The sequence below is a fragment of the Lissotriton helveticus genome, chromosome 8 (assembly GCF_964261635.1).
Source record: "Lissotriton helveticus chromosome 8, aLisHel1.1, whole genome shotgun sequence".
Lineage (NCBI taxonomy): Eukaryota > Metazoa > Chordata > Amphibia > Caudata > Salamandridae > Lissotriton > Lissotriton helveticus.
This window is the reverse complement of record NC_136069.1, coordinates 1687407851-1687428907: the sequence shown is the minus strand read 5'-3', so window position 1 is coordinate 1687428907 and position 21057 is coordinate 1687407851. Positions and strand designations below refer to the sequence as shown.

The 21057-nt window shown below is 47.5% G+C and overlaps 1 protein-coding gene across 2 annotated transcripts in view; it reads left to right on the top strand.

Moving 5' to 3' along the window:
- Positions 1 to 14042, top strand: part of LOC144773629 (vomeronasal type-2 receptor 26-like) — a 208865-nt gene extending 194823 nt beyond the window's left edge. For both annotated transcript variants that reach the window (XM_078658775.1, XM_078658776.1), the window contains 2 exons: positions 6999 to 7122; positions 12066 to 14042. In XM_078658775.1, the coding sequence (XP_078514901.1) occupies positions 6999 to 7122; positions 12066 to 12988 (1047 nt within the window). In that variant the 3' untranslated portion in view covers positions 12989 to 14042. The remainder of the gene's footprint in view (positions 1 to 6998; positions 7123 to 12065) is intronic.
- The last annotated feature ends 7015 nt before the right edge of the window (positions 14043 to 21057 follow it).

The following is a 21057-nucleotide window of genomic DNA, read 5'->3' as shown; positions in this document are numbered from 1 at the left end:
ATGATTTTGACTACAAGTCCCGTGTCAAATCAAGCCTGTGTTTCAGACCCAGACGATTGTACTCAACCCTGGCCACTACGAGTTTTCGTGCGAGTTCTCACCGCTCGGTCCGCCATCTCAAGAGGAAAGTCAAAGTGTTCAAAAGAGTCAAAGTCAGTATAGTAGGATAGAGCCCAAAAGAATAATGTTCGTAGACCACGAATCAGACGGAGATGTCTGTCCACCGACAATAAATTACAAAAACATATTCGAACCAACTGGGGAGAAAGGATTAAGAAATCACTCCGGAAATCGCTGTGGAAATTGTCCTGGAGTATGAGGTTGGCTGTGTCCATCTTAGGCGGCATCAGGATAGAGTATGGCGAGTTTTCGGTGGTTCCGGGCTCGCTATCTGTTGTTCGGGGGCCGACAAAACACACCAGGTCTGGTTTCCGCACGGGGCCTTCTGTATCAGGGATGTCCTGCTGCGCGGTTAAAACAACACGTTTCAAATCTATCGAGGGATCGGCATCCGGTCTCAAACACATGGATTCGGCTGTTACGATCATTTTATGATTGGCTGGGGTGACTTGCGAGTGAAGCGCCCCAATGGCGGTCATTACGGTGAGCAGCGATGGCATATCTTTCTTTTTGCTCCATCTCCTCTCACAAAGCGACAAGCAGATCTTTTTAACCCCAGAGGTTGACTACTTTGGTGTAACAGGCACAAGCAGGGCCAACGTTAACAGTGGCCACTCGTCAATGTCGCGGTCTCTACACCATCACCGCCAGTGAGGATCCAAGCCCGCCAGCCCCGGGGGCCCAACAGGACCACCGGGCAACGGACCCCCGCCCACAGCTACCGGTGCGTCTCGCCGCCGTGTCCATGTAGTCAACCCGACCACTGCACCACCATCCAATCCGGTCGGGATATTCTTCCACTGCGGGCGACCGGACGCCGTCCTGGTCTCGCAGCCGATGTTGTTCAACTCCAACCCGGATGGGTCAGAAAGTGAGGCCCCGGCTTCCACACTGGGTTAGGCCGAGAATAAAAACACGGCATAACTTCGGCTGTCGAGAAGATGGAAATCTCGGGATTGCATCTTTAATCTCAGCAACCCATCAGCCATACAGGAATCTGGTCGAAGTCAGGATAAATATCAGGATTCATGAGCTTCTGGCGGAGGTCGGCTGAGCCGGGAGCTTATGCGGCCATCTTGGTTGCTAGCGTAGCTCCTCCTAGCTGTAGTTTTTGAACCCTAGCCCTGCCGGCAGTTAGGGAAACCAAGCAAACCTATACATTTTTGAAAACTAGACACCCAGGGAAATCCAGGATGGGGTGACTGACTGCCTCCCATTAGGTTCTGTTACCCAGAATCCCTAGCAAACCTAAAAAATGTGTCAAACAAAACACATTTTCTCCACATTTCTGCGATGGAAAGTTCTGGAATCTATGTGGATCCACAAATTTCCACCCACCCCACATTCCCCTAAGTCTTACGAGAAAAATGGTACCTCACTTGTGTGGGTCCGCCTAGTGCCCGAAACAGGAAACGGCGCAAAATGTAATGTGGTCGCACCTCAATTTTGAAGTGAAAAATTACCCTTTTTTGGCAAGGTGCCTAGCTGTAGTTTTTTACCCCTAGCTCTACCCGTACCTAGGGAAACTTATCAAACCAATACATTTTTTTTTTTTTAAAACAAATTTTCCCCACATTTCTGTGGTGGAAAGTTCTGGAATCTGAGTGGATCCTCAAATCTCCACCCACCCAGCGTTTCCCAAAGTCTTACGAGAAAAATGGTACCTAACTTGTATTGGTCGGCCTAGTGCCTGCGACAGGAAACAGCGCAAAACGCAACGTGGTCACACCTCAATTTCGCAGTGAAAAATGACCCTTTTTTGGCAAAGTGCCTAGTTGTAGTTTTTGGACCCTAGCTCTGCCGGCACCTAGGAAAACCTAGCAAACCTATACATTTTTGAAAAATAGAAACCGAGGGGAATCCAGGATGTGGTGACTTGATGGCCTCCCACCAGGTTCTGTTACCCAGAATCCCTTGCAAACTTAAATAATTGTCCAAATAAAACACATTTTCCCCACATTTCTGTGGTGGAAAGTTCTGGAATCTGCGTGGATCCACAAATTTTCACCCACCCCGCGTTCCCCAACGTCTTAGGTGAAACATGGTACCTCACTCGTGTGGGTCGGCCTAGTACCTGTGACAGGAACTGGCGCAAAACGCAACGTGGTCACACCTCAATTTCGCAGTAAAAAATTACCCTAGCTGTAGTTTTCGAACCCTAGCTCTGCCGGCGTCTAGAAAAACCTAGCAAACCTAAACATTTTTTAAAACTAGACACCCAGGGAAATCCAGGATGGGGTGACTTGACTGCCTCCCACCAAGTTCTGTTACTTAGAAACCCTTGCAAACCTAAAAAACTGTCGAAAAAAACTGTCGAAAAAAACAAATTTTCCACACATTTCTGTGGTGGAAAGTTCTAGAATCTGCATGGATCCATAAATTTCCACCCACCCCGCGTTCCCCGAAGTCATAAAAAGAAAAACAGTTCCTCACTTGTGTAGGTCGGCATAGGGCCTGCGACAGGAAACGGCGCAAAACGCAACGTGGTCACACCTCAATTTCGCAGTGAAAAATGTCCCTTTTTTTGGCAAAGTGTCTAGCTGTAGTTTGTAAACCCTAGCTCTGCCGGCACCTTGGGAAAACTACCAAACCCACAAATTTCTGAAGAGTATAAACCCAGTGGCCTCTAGGGAGGTACGGCTTTCGTGGATCCCCCAACGTTTCCTTACCCAGAATCCTTTGCAAACCTCAATTTTAGCTGAAAAAAATCACTTTTTTCACACATTTTTGTGTGGGAAAGTGTGGCATCACCGGTCTCACACAAATGTCCTACTAACCAGTGTTCCCCCAGGTTTCCCGATAAAAATTGGGCCTCACTTGTGTGGTAGGCCCAAATACTTGCAACAGGCAAGGGCCCAAAATGCAGCGAGGCAAAATCAGAATTGCCTATCTCAAATCCACCTGGTTTTGCAAGGGGGTCACCTGGGTTTTTAGCCCCGTGCTCGGCGGCCATCTAGGGAAACTTACCAAACCCACACATTTCTGAAAAGTAGACAGCCGGAGGCTTCCAAGGAGGTATGGCTTGCGTGGGTCCCCCATTTTCTTACCCAGAATTCCCTGCAAACCTCAATTTTAACTGAAAAAAATCACTTTATTCACCATTTTTGTGTGGGAAAGTGTGGCATCACCGGGCTCACACAAATGTCCTACCAACCAGCGTTCCTCCAGGTTTCCTGATAAAAATGGTTCCCCACTTGTTTGGGAGGCCCAAGTACCCGCGACAGGCAAGGGCCCAAAACGTAGTGAGGCGACATCAAAATTGCCTATCTCAAAACCACCTCGTTTTGCAAGGGGGATCACCTGGGTTTTTGGCCCTGTGCTAGGCAGCCAACTAGGGAAACCTACCAAACCTACACATTTCTGAAACGTAGACACCCGGGGGCTTCCAAGGAGGTATGGCTTGCGTGGATCCCCTGTTTTCTTACCCAGAATTCCCTGCAAACCTTAATTTTAACTGAAAAAAATCACTTTTTTCACCATTTTTGTGTGGGAAAGTGTGGCTTCACCGGGCTCACACAAATGTCCTAGCACCCAGCATTCCCCCAGGTCTCCCTATAAAAATGGTGCCTCACTTGTGTGGGAGACCAAAGTACCCACGACAGGCAAGGGCCCAAAATGTGGTGAGGCAACATCAAAATTGCCTATCTCAAAACCACCTGGTTATGCAAGGGGGGGGGGGTCACCTGGGTTTTGGCCCCATGCTCGGCGGCCATCTAGGGAAACCTATCAACCCACAAATTTCTGAAAACTGCGTGGATCCCCCACCCTAATAAATTATGGAGCAAGAAAATATATCCCTGGAGTCTAGTGGGCTTTTTGCCCTCCCGGGGGGGGCAGATTGGGGGCTAATGCCCCCACCTCCCCCCGGGGGGGGGGCAAAAAGACTAAATCACACCAAAAAAATCTGTGGGGAGCAAAAGCCCTTGCCCAAGGGACCGCTCCCCCCTCCCTAGTGTCTAGTGGGTGGATCCCTGCTTGGGGATCGCCCTCCTGTGGTGATCCCCAAGCAGGGATGCACTGTGAAGATTCTCCCCTTTCCAATGATACCTTTACTGTCTTTCTACATGCCCGGGGGCCGAGATAGCCCCATGAGCACATAGAAAGTGAAACTGAAATGAGCCGAAAGGCTCATTTTAGTTTCGGTTTCTGTGCAATGAGGACAGCGCGACGTGCACGCAGATCCTCATTGCACACAAACGGGGGGGGGGCTCAGGAGCTGGGGAAGCTCTTTCCCAACCCTGAGGTCAAAGGGTTGAAATAGAAATTCCTCTGCTGTCTGCAGCAGAGGCATTTCATGCCCCTGTCCTCATTACTGAATGGTCCCGTCATGCGCACAGGGGCACTGATGCTCATGACGGAACCATTACGTCATGAGCATCGAAGGGGTTAAAAGCTTCCTGTAGCCACTCATTTAGCTTTTTAACAAAATGTATTGATTCTAGATCTGTACTGGAAGTTGGCTCTGTTTCTAAGTGCTCAAAATTAGGTTTGTTCCATGGTCAATAGATGGAAGCATGCAGGGTGGTTTTAGGTGGGTTGTTTTATGTTGGAAAGCAAGCAAATGGTGGTCTGACCATGTGAGTGGAGTTATTGTTTGAAAGGTAACTAGTTCTGTATTTGCAAAAATGACATCTAGGATGTGTCTAGCAACGTGGGTGAGTTTGTGGTAGGTTCAGTGCATCTGGTCCAGTGATTGTTATCTCCCTCTTTAGTTTGGTAATTACCTTGAGTGTTAAGAGGATTGAGTGATATCATTAAGTCATGTGCCAAAGGTGGCCAGGTGTAACCGACTCTGCCAGAATCACTCGCAAGCACCAGCCAGTTCTGACATTTAATGCGCCTCTACAAAAATTAATTTCTGCAGGGCAGGCAACATCATGAATCCATAGTGCTTACAATCCAAAACATGAACAAACCAGGTGCAAGGATTAGTTGAACGGTCACAATCCTCATTGTGTGAATTGAGTATTTATGAATTGAGAGGGAGGTCATTTGGCATCTAAGGAGTCAATACAAGTTGGGCCCGATTCACAGAATGAACTTAAGACTCAATCCTAAACTTACTACTATTTTGACATTCACAGAATGCACTTACTACTTTTGGCATTCACAGAATGAACTTACTACTTTTGGTATTCACAGAAGTTAGGATTTTGTCTTAAGTTTGTCTTAAATTTGTCTTAAGACAAACTTAAGACAGACTTAAGACAGACTTAAGACAAAATCTTAACTTCTGTGAATACCAAAAGTAGTAAGTGCATTCTGTGAATATCAAAATAGTAGTAAGTTTAGGATGGAGTCTTAAGTTCATTCTGTGAATCGGGCCCGTTGTCTCTTCTCACCTGTAGAGTACAGTTATTTGGGGCTATATTGTTCTTTCTTCTGCAGCAGTGGTGTTGCTATCATTAGCTTGGAATGTACAGTTTAAGGAGATGCTAAAGACTCATTTCACCCTGTGTATGGCTGTCTTTAGCCACCCAACCAAGGTTGATAAAGGGCACATGGCACCTTAATAGGCCACTGAGCATAGATTATATAATCTTAGTAAATCTATCATCCATGAAGGGCATCAGCCTGAGTTGTTTGGCATTTTCTCTTCAGCTTGGAGAGCACATCCTTCTAAGCGGGAGGGAGCATTAGCCGCACTTACAGAATGGAACCTATTGTTGTTGTGAATGACACACTCCATTGCACCCTTGCCCACTTCTGGCAGCCATCTGGTCCAGTGTCATGAGAGTCACTTCAGCAAATGCAGTGTTTTAACCAACAGTAATGTAAAGGCAGAGCTTAATTTTTGTGGGGAGTTGCAGGTCCTGAGCACTGGCACTCATTTGTTTATGGATTGGGAATTATTGTCCATCATCAGACATAGGCCCGAGAAAAGCAGAGAAAGGAGGGGGATAGAAATATGGGTAAAAAGTAACAATGGAAGAAAGCAGGGCTGAAAAATACCCTGGAAGAGTGTGATAAAGAGGTAGGAACTCCAGGGTGGTAGAAGAAAGAGACAACCCTGGCACTCGTCAGTAGTCTCCTGAGAAAGTATTTTGGCCTTGCACTTTGGTACACAAGTTAAGTGTTATATAAATGCAGGAACTTGTAGACCCATATCTATAATGGAAAGAGTGAAATTCACTGCCTTGTGAAATCCAGCCAGTTGCACAAGAAACTTTGGTCTAGCAAGGAGCCTTTGCTTTTTGGTCACAGCCTGAGAAATACAACTTTCAAGTAAAAATATAGCAGCAGTGTTGAGAACTATGGAAAAGTACAGGTACTGCCCTATATGTAGTATTTACAACAAGGGGTGGTGATGGACAGAGTCTCTGAATTAAGCAGAGTAGTAGTTGGGACAGACTAATTTGCATACAGCCAGGTTCTGAGACTGGGATGGTGCAATGAGCTAAAAAACGGTGTTGGATCTAGCCCTGATCTCTTGACTGGGTGAGAGTATTCTGCTTAATTCAGAGACTCTGTCCCTCACCACCCCTTGTTGTAAATACTATATGTAGTATAGCACCAGTTCTGAGAAGCATTGATTCTGTGAAATACAAGGGAGAACACCCCCATTGAGTAGTGTTGGTAATGTCCAATAAAAGTATTTTACTTCAGGGGAAAGTGCAATGGATAAAATGTAAGCAGAAAGGGGTAGACATTGAGAACTATGTGAGACATGGCTTGGTGGGTAGGTAGCTGAGTTGGATTTTGTGTGTGTGTGACCCCATGTAGAAGTCTGGGACTGGTCTGGCCCCTTTTTTGGTATTAGCCCATTAAAAAACAAAATAATTACATTGGCCCTTCTGATAGGTGTTTGCTCCTACCAAGGCAGGAAGCGTTACCCATGTCCTTCATCTTTCTAATACAGTCCTCTTTTCTTCCTTTAGGTCCCCCGCTCTGTCTGCAGTGAGAGTTGTCCTCCTGGGTACAGAAAGGCCGCCAGAGAAGGGGAGCCCGCGTGCTGCTTTGACTGTATCCCCTGCTCCCAGGGAGAGGTCAGCAATGACACAGGTGGGCTTGGGTTTCTTATATTGAGGATGTTAAGTACTACTAAAAAGTTGCTGACAAATGTACAGTTGTGGAGCAAGATGCTTCTGCTTTTGCCCTTGGACATTGTAATGATCTGGTGGACTGGATGACACTTATATCAGATAATTTAGTTGTCAAAATACTGAAGTCAATAATATCAACCTATACTTGTATCAAATGCACAATATCAATGTTCAACATATCGCAAAGTTAAACTCATGAGTGTACAATTACTATGCTAATGCCATATTTACTCACCTTTGATTCTATAATAAGGACTAAAGCGATTCAAATGGTTTATATAAAGAAGTCGCTACGCACCTGGATAGTGAACAATCATACAGGTAGGTCATATCTGTAGAGAATACCTAATCAGGAGTCTACTTACAGCGCCAGGAGACTCCGTTAGGAGTGACAGTTGCGCTTTATACATTTTCATTTCATCATTTGATGGCTCATATCATTTATGCACAGAGCTGTATATTGAGCAGGTTTGGGTGCCTAACCCTCCCATGCTGATGCTACAGAAGATGCTCTGGAGTGGCAACGCGATCAGGGGACCGCACTAATGCCCAGATGATCCAGGTGCCACACTCTGATGGCCCCATCCAGAGCCACTAGGATGACTTTGCCCCGTCGCCCCTGATCTTCATGTGAACTCAGGGAGGGGAATGACAGGTGAGGTTCCGTGAAAATCGTTACGGTGTTTTGGGCATTGCCGAATATGGACGAGTTTGGTATCTATGAACCGTAAATGGCGAGTTCGGTAAGTGTACGCGTTTTCGCTACACTACTTGACACGGTTCGCCTAAATTACGTGTTTCTTACCTGAACCCTCGGGTTCCATTTTAGATACGGCATCCATTTTGTTTCTTGCCCTCACGTAGTCAGTGAACAGGCAACTGTCCGCATCGTGACCTGTTAGTTCCCAAGCCATACGGAAGACGCATATTCCTTTCATGCGTCTTTATGACCGGAGGAATGACACTGCAGAGGCAAATGGCTCAGCTTGAGGGTAATCTTGCCGTGCCGGCCTATTGTTTCAGCCGTGCATGTGCTGGGATCAAGCTCTTTGATCCTATGATCATGTTTCCGATATTACCCCCACACTCTTTTCTCTACGTGTGTCTGACTTCCTAGCAGCTGTTCTTGTCTCTTTTCTCTTGCTCATTTACAACTCAAGTGGAATGTGCCTAACGGTGGGAAGATGTGCTTTTACAGTTGGGAACCGGTAATGTTACTGTGATTATGTTCCGGGGTTCTGAAAGCATGAAAGCGACCCTTTTTGAAGTTTATTGTGGGAACTGAGTTGTAACCTTTTGTTCACATGTCGTGCAATGGCAAAACCTTGTATAAAAGAGAGCGACTCACATATGCAAGTTGAAGCAGACTCGTAGAACCTACACGCTGTTGTACTTCTAGTGACTTTTGCCTCCCTGCAGTAATAAACTCTCTCTTTGACGCCGAAGGAAGCCTCCCATGTCTCTGTCTTTAGTGCGCCGAAACAGGTATCCCACGAAGGTTATAGGTGTTGTTCCCTGGCATCGCTGGGCCTTAATTAGCTCAGTCCTTCAGTGGCAAAGGCAGGAAGGCGTACAGGAGTCTTGTGCTCCAATGTGCAAATTGTTGACACTGTGCATTCTTAACAGTGGGAAAAAGAGTTAGCAAAGGTTCTCTTCATTGTCGCAAGATGCCTTGTGCCACTTCGGATGCAGATCCCATTCGTGAAGCACCAGCTGAGATTGTCTGCCCTAAAAGTATGGACCCAGGTTTGTGCTGGAGACCAGAGTCAGTCCTCTAATCGCTACCTCCACAACCCAGCAGAGGGAGAGGCACTGCCATTGGTCCAATTGCATTTGGGTAGCCACCATTGCAGATCACATACTGTCATCTCCAAAACATGGATGGCTTATGAGAGATTGACTTGGTGCTGGTCCATTGGGACTTCAGATTCCACTGCAGAGCCTGCATATTCCAGCTGGTGTAGTTGACAAGTAGGATGCAGGAGGCTAGCAGGCCAAGAAGCTTCAGAGCAACTCTCACCAAGATCCAAGAGCTAAGATGAACCATCGGTATCATAGCCCAAATATCGTGGGCCGTGTTAGACAGAGGGAAGGCCTTGTACTGCACTGTGTCCAAGACAGCTCCTATAAAAGGAATCCTCTGTGAAGGCATCAGGTTCGACTTAGCCTGGTTGATTGTGAGCCCCAGTGTTGTTAAGAGGTTTGCCGCTCTCTGTAACAACAACTGATGCAGGTAGGGTGAACTAGTATCTCTGACCTCCACCACTTTTGTGAACACCAAAGGGCCACTGATGAGACAGAAGGGGAACACAGCAAACAGAAAATGCTCCTGGCCTACCATGAACTTCAGGTTAGGTCTGTGGGATTGCATGATGTGAGGAAGGTGTGGTTTATCAGAAAGAAGCGCCCACAGATAAGTTGCTGAGCGATCTGGAGTACGCATCTGTCGATGGATCACCACCCTAGGAAAAAGTAATGGGTTCTGCCTCCTATCATGTTGGTTGTGTATCACTAAAGGGAAGCTAACGTGGCTTGGAAGTTCTTGCCACTTAGAAGTGATACTTAGAGGACTAAAAACCAGGTTGTCCTCTGAGCTGCCTGCCAGATCTACGTCCGCGGCCACTGAAGAACAGGAATGACTGCAGAGGCGACTGGGGACACTGGCACTGCCTGTAGGGCAACCCCATGGAATTTCTTGAACTGGTGAGGCAATTCTTTGGCAGGGGCCGAAAGACCCCGAAAACGTGTCTTGGCTGTGCTCTCTTTAAGGCACAATATGGCAGATTAGCCCTTTAACCAAATAGACATGAGATATCAAAAGGCATATCAAGTAGGAGGCCTGTACATCTTAGAAAACTGTGTCTCACAAACACATGGCAATGTAGCACCATAATAATGGTGTCACTCACCCGTTCCAGACAATCAGCAGTATCAAGGCCAGCACGAATCATGTCGTTGGCCACATCCTGACCAACCTGGAAAGATCTTGCAAGCAATGTCCCAGAGGGCATGCATATATATATATATATATATCGGCCAAATAAACACATAGCACTGACTGGCCTCAATGCTACGCTATCTGAAGAGAAAATTAATTTCCTGAATGCCTCCACCCTTTTCGACTCCCTGCCTGCTAGTGAGTGGGTTGGTCTATGGAGTCTGGCCACCTGCATATTTACCAACGACACAAACAGGGCTTGGACAATAAGGCGCCAGTATGCGCTTCATTGAATGGAAGCAAGGGCTTAGAAAAGGGTGGCCCAGGTTGCAAAATTTCAATAAGGACATTTGTCTTGACTACAACTCAAGGCAGTTGTAGATCTGGGACCTCAGCTGCTCATCGAATTACCACTTGAAAGGAAGCATCCTCTTCCATTTGGGGCCCAAGAAGAAAATTCAGCCTTTATCAGGGGAAGTACCATTCATCCCCATGCCCACCATTGTCATCTGGCAAGTCAGAGCCAAACAGACAGTAGAAGCTGCAGATCACACTGAAGTAGTTTTAGGAGGACTGGGTGAGCTGTCGTGGATTTGAAGCGTTACCTCAGTCAGAAAGTAGCAACCAGTTGGTCCATAGGCCTCGACTTGCGGATGTGTTGCCTGAGGAAAAGGGAAACTTGGGTGCACCGGGATCGACTACAGGATTGGCTCCTCAATCAGAGATCGGGAGAGAGATCAACTCTCCCCTCTACGCCCTCGCAACTTCTCTTTTCATAGCGTGGTGGGATGGGGTCAAGTCCTGCTTTGCTTTCTGATGCTTGCAGGAATGGCATCGGGAGAGGGTCCACACCCTCAACTTGGAGAGGGGCTTCTGCAAGGCCTGTGACTTCTTCCTGTGTCCTTGTGACATAAAGCTCTGCAGTCTTGGATCTCCTTCGGTGCATGGGGGCGCACTCATTTCAGGACTTAGCATCATGCCCCGAAACTAAGTAACTTAAGACACATTACTTTTGGGGACGAATGAAGCCTACGCAGAGAAGCAAGCCTAGTGGTGCAGGGGAAACCTACCTTGAAAAGATTTCAGATCCAGCCTGGAGTCCAAGTTAGGAATCCGCAGTTAGAAGCATCCTTCAAAAATATCATTAAAGAGAAGCAGTCTCCATACATACACTCTCCTACCATAAGGATGAAGTGTCTTCACTTGTTAAATGACTGAAAACATTTGCATATGAGTTTCCAAATAATATATCTCCTGCATACCTGTTTGATATATTTTCATTATTTTGTGCATTCCTAGAATAACACTTAATTTTGCCTACCTCTTATAGGCCAAACTTTTGTGGAAATAATTAGCAATTACACTGATGTTAATCAGGTTACAAAATGATTTATTCTACATATATTTGGTGTAGGAGATAAAGTGCCCATTCCTCAGACACAAAATACACCATAATGACTAGCTAACAAAAAGTAAAATAAAAATAAAAACATTCATTATTATTTCAAAAGTGCTGGACCACTGTTAGCTAAAAAAAATGATTGAACTGCAGGATAAAAGGTTGCTTTCCATTTCCTAAAGCCATACTTGCAGAACCGGCTACCTGAGCTGCAGTCCCAAGGCAACCTTTTGACCAAGACCCAAAAGGGGCGAGCTCCAAGCACACTGGTTCAGGGGAGAGGGGGTGGGGGGAGGGCGTTTTGGGTTAGTTAGACTTTTGAAATGTATGAAGGGGCCAGTCCCGTACCCTGCTTCGACGGAGACTGCTCCCTTGATCACATCATAGGGACATTCCGGTGCTCCTGCATGATCACATTCACTCAAGAGGACTGTAGGGAGGGGGGATATCTTGAGAATGAGGTACACGAGTGCCCAATGTATCCAATGTATTTTCTCATATGCCTAAAAGTCAATAAAACAAAGTTAAACGTAATAAAACATAACTACACCCTCCTGTTTTTCAGATACAGTGAAATGTCTAAAATGTCCTGATGACCAGTGGTCCAACGAGAGGCGAGATCACTGCATCAAAAAAAAGATTGAGTTTCTGAGCTATGAAGAGCCGCTGGGTATGACCCTCATTGCCTCAGCTGCTGTCCTGGCCCTTCTGGCTGCATATGTGATGTTTCTCTTCATTAATTACAGAGACAGCCCCATTGTGAAAGCCAACAACCGTGGGCTCAGCTACCTGCTCCTTATCTCCCTCATGGCCTCCTTCCTCTGTGCCTTCATGATGGTCGGCCGTCCCAGGAGGCTCACCTGTATGCTACAGCAGACAGTCTTTGGAGTCATTTTTTCCCTCAATGTCTCCATAGTTTTGGCAAAAACGCTTATTGTTGTCATGGCATTCAAGGCAACACATCCCAACAGTAGAGCAAAGAGATGGCTGGGCTCCAAGACACCAAAATGCGTCATTTCTCTTTGCTGTCTAATACAAGTTCTTATCTGTGTGGTTTGGTTACTGAGGTCTCCACCTTTTCCGGAACTGAACACAATGTCTTACAATGAGAAGATCGTCTTACAGTGTAACGAAGGGGACACCATCTTCTTCTACTGCATGCTGGGATACATGGGCCTCCTGGCCACGGTCAGCTTTATAGTGGCCTTTTTCTCAAGGAATCTGCCTGGAAGCTTCAACGAGGCCAAGCTGATCACCTTCAGTATGCTGGTGTTTGTCAGTGTGTGGATCTCCTTCATCCCGGCGTACCTGAGCACACAGGGCAAGTACATGGTGGCCGTGGAGGTGTTTGCCATCTTGTGCTCCAGTGCCGGCCTGCTCAGCTGCATGTTCTTTCCTAAGTGCTATATTATTCTGCTGAGGCCAGAGGAAAACACCAAAAAACATCTAGTAGGAAAATCACATTTTAATAATATAAATAAAGAATAAGATGCACAACAAATATTGTACCTTGCAAGAAAGCAGGCTATTGACCCCCCTATCTCTCTACAGTGTGAAGTGTCATGGCTTTTGCTCTTTCAGCATAATCTCGCTTATAAGTCCTGAACTAAGAAGTGAATAGAGATGTAGTTTTGGTTATTAATGCCACTGACTTTTTGGTGTATTAAATGATAGGCAAAGGGAGCTGCAAGCTCCATTATTATCTTTTCCTGTTGCTCACCTCAGTTCACAAAGCAGACACAGTAGGTAAATAGTTGCATTAAAAAATAAATACCATGTCACAAATATCTGTCACTTTATACTGTTCCATGCACAAGTTAAATCCTAGGTCGCCCTGTCCTAAATATAAACATATCAAATAGTGCCCAATGGCAATCAGGTGGTATTTCCAAATCTCATTTATATGGTCACAAAATGCCAGTGTTGCTCACCTTTAAAAGAAGTATTCATCCTAACTTCCTTTCAAAATTCTCTGCCATCCATCTGCTGGTCTAAACCTCTACTAAAGGTATGGCAAATTGGCACAACTTCTGATCTAATCAGCGATCCCAAGAAAGGTCATTGATGCTCAGTTATTCTGAGGTGCAGCTGTGCCTCAGAAGGTGAACATGATTCTTATCTGAGGATGAGATTGGCCGAGCATATATTACATTTATGTGATTGAAGAACAGATATTTTAAATACATTTTAAATTTTAAGTAAAAAGACAGAATTGGCAACCATTGTGCATGTCTTTAGAACGTATAAAGAAATACCACAAGCAATAAAAACACCTGAGAGCTAAACCCTGTCCAGCGGATCATCTACTGGGACAGCGGATCGGACTGCAGGATGTGCGATGAAGCAAACGTACAATACAGTCAGGATTTGCATCTCATACTTGTTTTGAATAGGTGATTATCCACGCTGGTTTATGTTATTGCTTAAATAGCGCCAAACACCATGTATCCAGGTGCTATAATAAAACATGTTTTGTTTTCATGGTGTAATGCAAAAATGCTTCAATTTTAACTCCTTCCAAGTTCAATTAAAAAATTAAAAAGATATTACTGTCCCGGCGCTCTGTTTCTCTGATTCTAAGACATAAAGTTGACGGCAAGAGAAGCTTGTGTTCAGCCACATGAGCAGTGATTAAGGACACACCACTAAATCCTGTCTCAGGTATTCAACAAAATCAGGCCACAACCAGAGAGGTTCACTTCCAGAGAGCAGCTCATTAATACTTTCAACCCTTCAAAAGTACTAACGCTTTTGAAATGCTTCAATTACGTACCGGTAATTGCATTACTCCAAGTCCTTCTCTTGCTTGGCTTCCTGCCAAGAAGACATTACAGACTTTGGGAGGAAGGTCGAAAGCTGTCAACTGTCGCCGCTCATTCTCCACGGAAGGAGTTGGAGACTTGACAGGTTCCGGTGGAGAACAGTCCCCTGCTCCTACGACAGAATATCCTCCAGAAGAGGCAGTCTGTTGGGAGGATCGTTGGCCATGCTGAAGAGCTCAGGGTACCAGACAATTACTTGGCCCAGGTCGGGCTTGATCATCTTCGGCACTCTGGGTAGAATTGGTGCAGACAGAAAGGCGTACAGGAGGCCGAGTACCACCCTAGAAATTCCAACGTGCAGAACTGCTGACGTACGTTCTCTTCGGTGGCAAATAGATCTAACCAAGGCTCTCCGCACTGCTGAAAGAGACCTTGCACCACCTCCGAGTGAAGACACCATTTAAGATCCATCATGCACCGGCGGCAGTGTTTGTCTGCCCTGTTGTTCAGGGAACCAGCCTGGTGTTGAACCAACAGGGATATGCCCTGATGTTCCAGTCATGTCCAAAGGCGAAGAGACTCTTGACATAGGGTCCACGGCCCCACCCCGCCCTGTTTGTTGCAGTACCATATGGAGGAGGTGTCCGTGAACACCTGCACTACCCTTCCTTTGACAGAAGGAAGGAATGCCGTCAGGGCAAGATGAATCGCCCGGAACTCCAGAAGGTTGATATGGAGCCCAGACTCCACTGGAGACCAGAGACCCCTGATCTCCGACTCTCCCATGAGGCTGGCCCATCCCAGGAGTGATGCATCAATCCCCACTGTGAACTCTGGTTGGGGAAGGTAGTGGGATCTGCAGCTTATCTAATCTTAATAATAATAATAAAATTTATAAAGCGCATGGTTACGCCATCTCGGCGTGTCCCCGGGCTAGGTGAGAGGAAGGAGACAGATTACCGCAGCAGAGAACTACCTTGTGCTAAGCAGAAAACAGGTGGGTTTTCAGTAGCTTTCTGAATTTAGTTTCAGAGTATTCAAGCCTCAGTTGGATAGGCAGTCTATTCCAATTCTGAGCAGCCAGAAATCTTGGTTCCTTAGCCACCACTGCGCTGGCTGGCAGTCCCCTCTGTGATATGGATGACATCGGAAAGATTGCCCTAATGCTGTGCCCACTGGAACCTCAGGTCCCACTGAAGAGCCTGCAAATGCCATCTGGCATAATCTACCAGCAGGATGCAGGAGGCCATGAGGCCCAGCAGCCTCGGTCATTCTCACCGAAATCAAGGACAGAGGCTGAAACATCAGTATCATAGCCCGAATATCCCAGACTCGCTGCTCGGGAGGATAAGCCCAAACCTGCGCTGTATCCAGAACTGCTCCGATGAAAAGGAGCTTCTGAGAGGGAATCATGTGCAACTTCGGCATCGTTGATAGTGAACCCCAGCGAATGCAGGAGGTCTGCCGTAGTCTGGAGGTGGGGGACGACATACTGGGGCGAGCCCGTCTTCTACAACCAGTTGTCAAGATAGAGGAAGAATGAAAGCCCTGTAATGCACAGATGAGCTGCGACCACCGCCATCGCTTTCGTGAGCACCCTAGGGGTGCTGGTACAGCCAGAGGGAAGCACGGTAAACTGAAAATGCTTGTGGCCTACCATGAACCATAGGTAACGCCGGTGGGCAGGCATGACAGGGATGTGAAAATAAGAGTCCGGCAAGTTCAATGCTACCATCCAGTCTCCAGGGTCGAGGGCAGACAGGACCTGAGCCAAAGTTAACATTTATAACTTCTCCTTGTGGAGGAAGGGGTTGACGTCCCTGAGGTCTAAGATAGGACGCAGGCTTTTGTCCTTCTTGGGTACCAGAAAGTAGTGGGAGTAGCAACCACGACCTACTTCTAGCACAGGGACTTGTTTGATAGCTCCCTTGGCTAAAAGAGCCATAACTTCCTGGCAGAGAAGGGCCAAGTGATCCACCAACATGCGATGGATTGTTGGTGGCATGGAGAGAGGTGTAGTCTTAAAGGGGAGGGAGTGGCCCCTTTGGACTATCTGAAAAACCCACCTGTACGACGTGATGTTGTGCCAATGGGGGAGGTGATGGCAGATCCTGCCGTTCACTGGAAACTTGTGGCCCTGAAAAGGGAGACTAGGAAGGCTTGGAGGCTGCTGCAGGCGGGGTATTGGTGGACAGGCACACCCGCTGGCACGCTAGGTCCCATGCCCCAGCCACACATTCGCTGGGTAGCTTGCACGTTCCTGGTGCTCTGGCTGGAACGTGGTGGGGCACCCCTTCCATATGAAATGGGCGAAAGGCAGACTTCATGGGGAGAGACTTTTCTGCGAGGCCCAAGGACCTGCCCATGGCCGAAGAGTTCTTGAAGGGCTCATGTGCGTTGTCCGCCTTGTCATCAAACAGGGCATGTCCAAAAGTGTGGATTGGACACCCCCAGAGAAGACACACGTTCTCAGCCCAGCAAAGCACCTCAGGGCTACCGACGTAAAAAACTGTCCTACCCAGCTAGTCAGCAGTATCCAGCCCAAACCAGATGGGGAACTTAGCTGCGTCTCGACCCTCAGCAACAGCGCGGGTGAGCATGGCACTGTGCCTGCACTTGCGCGACCGTATCCCACACCATGTGTGTATAATGGCCCAAGAGACATGCTGAGTTCGCCTACTGCAGTTTTAAGCTGGTCCAGCTGGTCAAGATGGTCCAGCTTACTGGATTCCCTATTTGGGGCAGCAGTAGGGAATGTGCCTTTTGAGGATGAGGCTTGGACTCGCAAGCTCTCAGGGGTAGGGTGTTAGGAGAGGAAAAGTGGGTCGCCCGGGGCCGGGCAGTGGAATCGGGGAATTATCCTGTCCATAGGAGCTCCTCTGCTGGGCTTGGACCAAGTGCCCAGAAGGATAAAAGTGAGAACCTCATTAAAAGGCAGCAGGGGCTCTGAAGAGGCTGCTACTGGCTAAAGCACCTCTGTCAGAAAGTTAGTACGGACAGCCACCACAGGAAGCTCAGGGCATAAGACCTCAGCCACCCTAGGCAACACCACAGCATAGAAAGCTCCCTCCTCTGTAGGGGGAGAAGGCATACCAAGGTCCGGGGAGGTATCCAGATCACTGGCATCAACCAAGTCCTATTCCCAGTCTGGCTCCTCAAGTTGGTATGCTAGAGGGTCAACATACCCCTCCCACTCCTCCCCTCCTCCAGCTGCCACTCAGGGCAGTAGGGAACACCAGGGATAGACAGCTGTACAAAAGTACCCTCCAGCACCGGTACCGACGTTGGTCGACGTGGGTCCAGCGCTGTGTTCAAATAGGGGGTGAGGATGGGATCGATGCCAGTTGGGGGCGCAACCGATGTCTGGGGCATCATCACTGAAATCTTTGCCAGGGAAGGTCCGTGAGGTCGACTGGCACTGATCCGGATCCAGACTTGAATCCTTGGGGACCATGCGGTGCCGAGTCTGTGGGGTCCGAAGGCGCACCTGTGGAGTTGGGCTTCCCAAAGATGCTGTGGAGCGCTTCGTAAAATGCCTGAAGCTGGGCAGGTGAAGCTCCGGGCCTGGGAAAAGAAGGGAAGCACAGAGCCAGCCCAGTGGGCTCTGAGGAAGGAGCAGGAGAGCGACGACGCTCCGGGTCCTGCGTCGTGTCGGCTGACAGACGGGGAGAAGGTGAAAAGCGACGATGCTTCTTTGCCTTTTCTTGTGCTTTGACTTACCCGAGAAGTGGGAAGACTTCGAAAATGAATGGTGGTGGCTCTGCGACCTTCCCTTTCGGGACTGCTCCCGCAAAGACTCTGGTTCAGGACCCAGCAGTCAGAGCACAACTCATAGTCAGGCACCAGAGACACACGAGGTGAGGATTGGTGACCGACATCTACTTGCGACAGGAGTCACAGGGCTTGAAACCAGGCCTATGGCTGGACATCCCTCATGCACCAGGAGTCGAAGACTCAAAGATGTAAAAAAAGGGGTAGTCAAAAAGTGACCAAGGGCCACGCTCTCTCTAAATCTGCAGGGCGGCGTCTAAGTAGACACTGCAACGTCATCCTGGTGACCATGACGCCGGAGTTGACTGACAGCACCTACTGAAGCGCAAGGGTACTGCTATGAAAAAATTTCTCCGGATCTAGTCTGGCGCCTGGGGGTAATTCTAAGGAAAGGAATCTATACCTACAGTTTCTTTCAGATAATGCTGTATGAGCGCAAGCATCTCTGGAAGACCAGCAAGAGTAGTACTCAGAGCAAATTCAGTGACAGTCTGCTTCTGCTGGAGCTTGGGAGCAAACTTAAGACCAGACTGCTAATTCTGTGCCACTGGTGAAGACCGAGTAAGGCAACTGGGCTGCTCAGAAGGCCCCCACAGTAACTGCTAAGGAAACAAGCCTTCATTTCTGGGATCGAGTGATTTCCCTAAGAAGCTTGAACGAAGGAGTCTGCGTAGTTCCACTCGTGTGAAACCCTCCCAAACCTTGTACAGATGAATACCCGGAAGAGGCTGCACGCTATATAAGATGGTTGTTAACAGCCTGCACTGAAAGAACATGTGAAGCTGGGTTTCAAAGCAATTAAAGCAGTACGTTTGGAGTTAAGGGCAGGAAAAAAAGGACTTTGGCATAAGCAGACACCAGAGAAGACAAGCAGAGGACACCTCACCAGCTCCCCTTTTAGAACACATCCTCAAGATCTAAGATCATGGAGAATCTAAAAATTATGTTTGAAAGTTGTACAAAAACCTATGATCTTACAAAAGAAATTGCAGCATAAGGGAACTGGAAGCTGACGGGTCTCAGGAAGGGGAAAGGTAGGGGAAAGGGGATTTGGGTGTTCGGGTATAGACCATGAGCATGGTGACAGGCTTCACTCGCTGACATAGATTCTAAAAGCACTGAGTGGGACCTGTTACGCCATTACTGAACAACCTCAAACATGTGAAAGGGCGAACTTACCAGATTGCAAATGCCCACTGGCAGACAGAAACCAAATGAAGGGGTTCTTAGGAGGAATGGGCTAGTTACCTTGTGAGACTTGTCCTCCAAGTTAACCTTACTGCAAAGGAGCTCACCATATTTCTATGTTTAATGCTGCTTTTGAAGTGACATCCTACGATCAGGTTGCTAGCACTGCTATCACCGCCACCAATCACAGGTAATCCAGGAAGGACTGCAAGGCTAGGCAGAAGCCCAATAGAAAAGGGTCAGGCAGGCCAAATAGAGGATCTGCTTCCAAGACTCTGGCAACAAAAGGTGACTTGAGGAATTTTCCAAACTATGGAGGCTCAGATGTGTCCTACCAAGATTATTTAAGATATTGCCTGTCAACTAGCTGCATATGAAAATATTCTCTCTGTTTGCCAAACTATAATAGTCCATTTTAACATTTCAAAGATGCACATCAGTGAAGCCATGATTGTCCAGAACATCTTTCATGACACGTTAATCCTTCCAGCTACAGAGCTTGTAGGAGTACGAGGCTTCTCTGTTTTGAACCACACAATGGCCGGTCTCAAGTAGCACAATGAAGGCTCTTTTGATGATGCAAGCATGTCTACAATCAAGAGTCCATTTCACTTCCTGCAGTGATAGAATCTCCACCAAGTCCAATAAAACAGGCTGATGGTTCAGGTGAGTTCCGTAGGAGAAGCAGTTCCCTCCACCACCCAAAACTAGCAAGGACTTCTCATCAGGAAGGAGGATGCTGCTGTGATTGTGGAGCATCAACGGCCACCCCAGCGATGCCTGCAAAGCAAGAACACCAGAAGTCAAAAGATAGATTCACCATAAGTACTGCAGGTCAACATCTACCACCTATCCCTCTTCATACTCAGTTACTCATGACCCCACATGGCAGAAAATTAACTTTAACTGGAACTTAGAGATTCCCCCTGAAAGTGGCACTGGCTGGAACAAGACGCCACTGCACAGGATTTGGGATCTGTACTGTGCAGTGTACCTCCTGCGTAAATATGAGCAGATTGGGCAGGCTCGGTCTACGACAGAAGACCACTGGTCCCTGAGGCACCACTGCAAGACCATTTATTGATATGGTTGCTTTATTTACTTTTCTATTCCTGTCTGGTCCAGAAACTAGCTGAACACATCTAGGTCATGGCCAACTGCTGAATGTATTTGAGGCGCAAGAGCTGTCAGGTGGCAAGGCCACATCTCACCAACGCTGGCCCATGCCATGATGATCACCTTGAGAAGGTGTGGATTCCAACCTGTATCAGCTGGGCTCTAACAAAACAGAATTGAGGGACGGAATGCAGAACATATCAAAACATTCACCCCCAGTCAAGAGATCTGGGTTAAGTCCATCATTCTTTTGCTCACCATGCCACCCCAGTTTAGACCTGACCATATGCAAATCAGTCTTGACCCTGTGCCTCGTGGGAACAGTCCAGCTCGAACTGCCAAACCAGGTCCTCCATGGACTGGAAACAGGCATCCTAGGACCGGTTTCGGGGTTTCACCCCTCTGATTCCAGTGGCACAGTGAGCCCAGGACACATGTCTCGCCATACTTGGCGCACTTTGGGCGAGAAAGCAAAAGTCACACAATTGATGGATGGAATGCAGAACAAATCAAAACATTCACCCTCAGTCAAGAGATCTGGGTCAATTGTGTGTCTTTTGCTACCCAGGACTCAGGATTCTCTTTCACGCAAGCATAGTTCAGTGCCTCTTGTAGACAGGATGAACTTTCTCTTGTCTGGCCACAGCAACAAAGAGCCTGCACAGGCTTTCAAAGACAGGGACAGCCTCATGGAAGAATGGCCGACAACAGAGGGCCCAT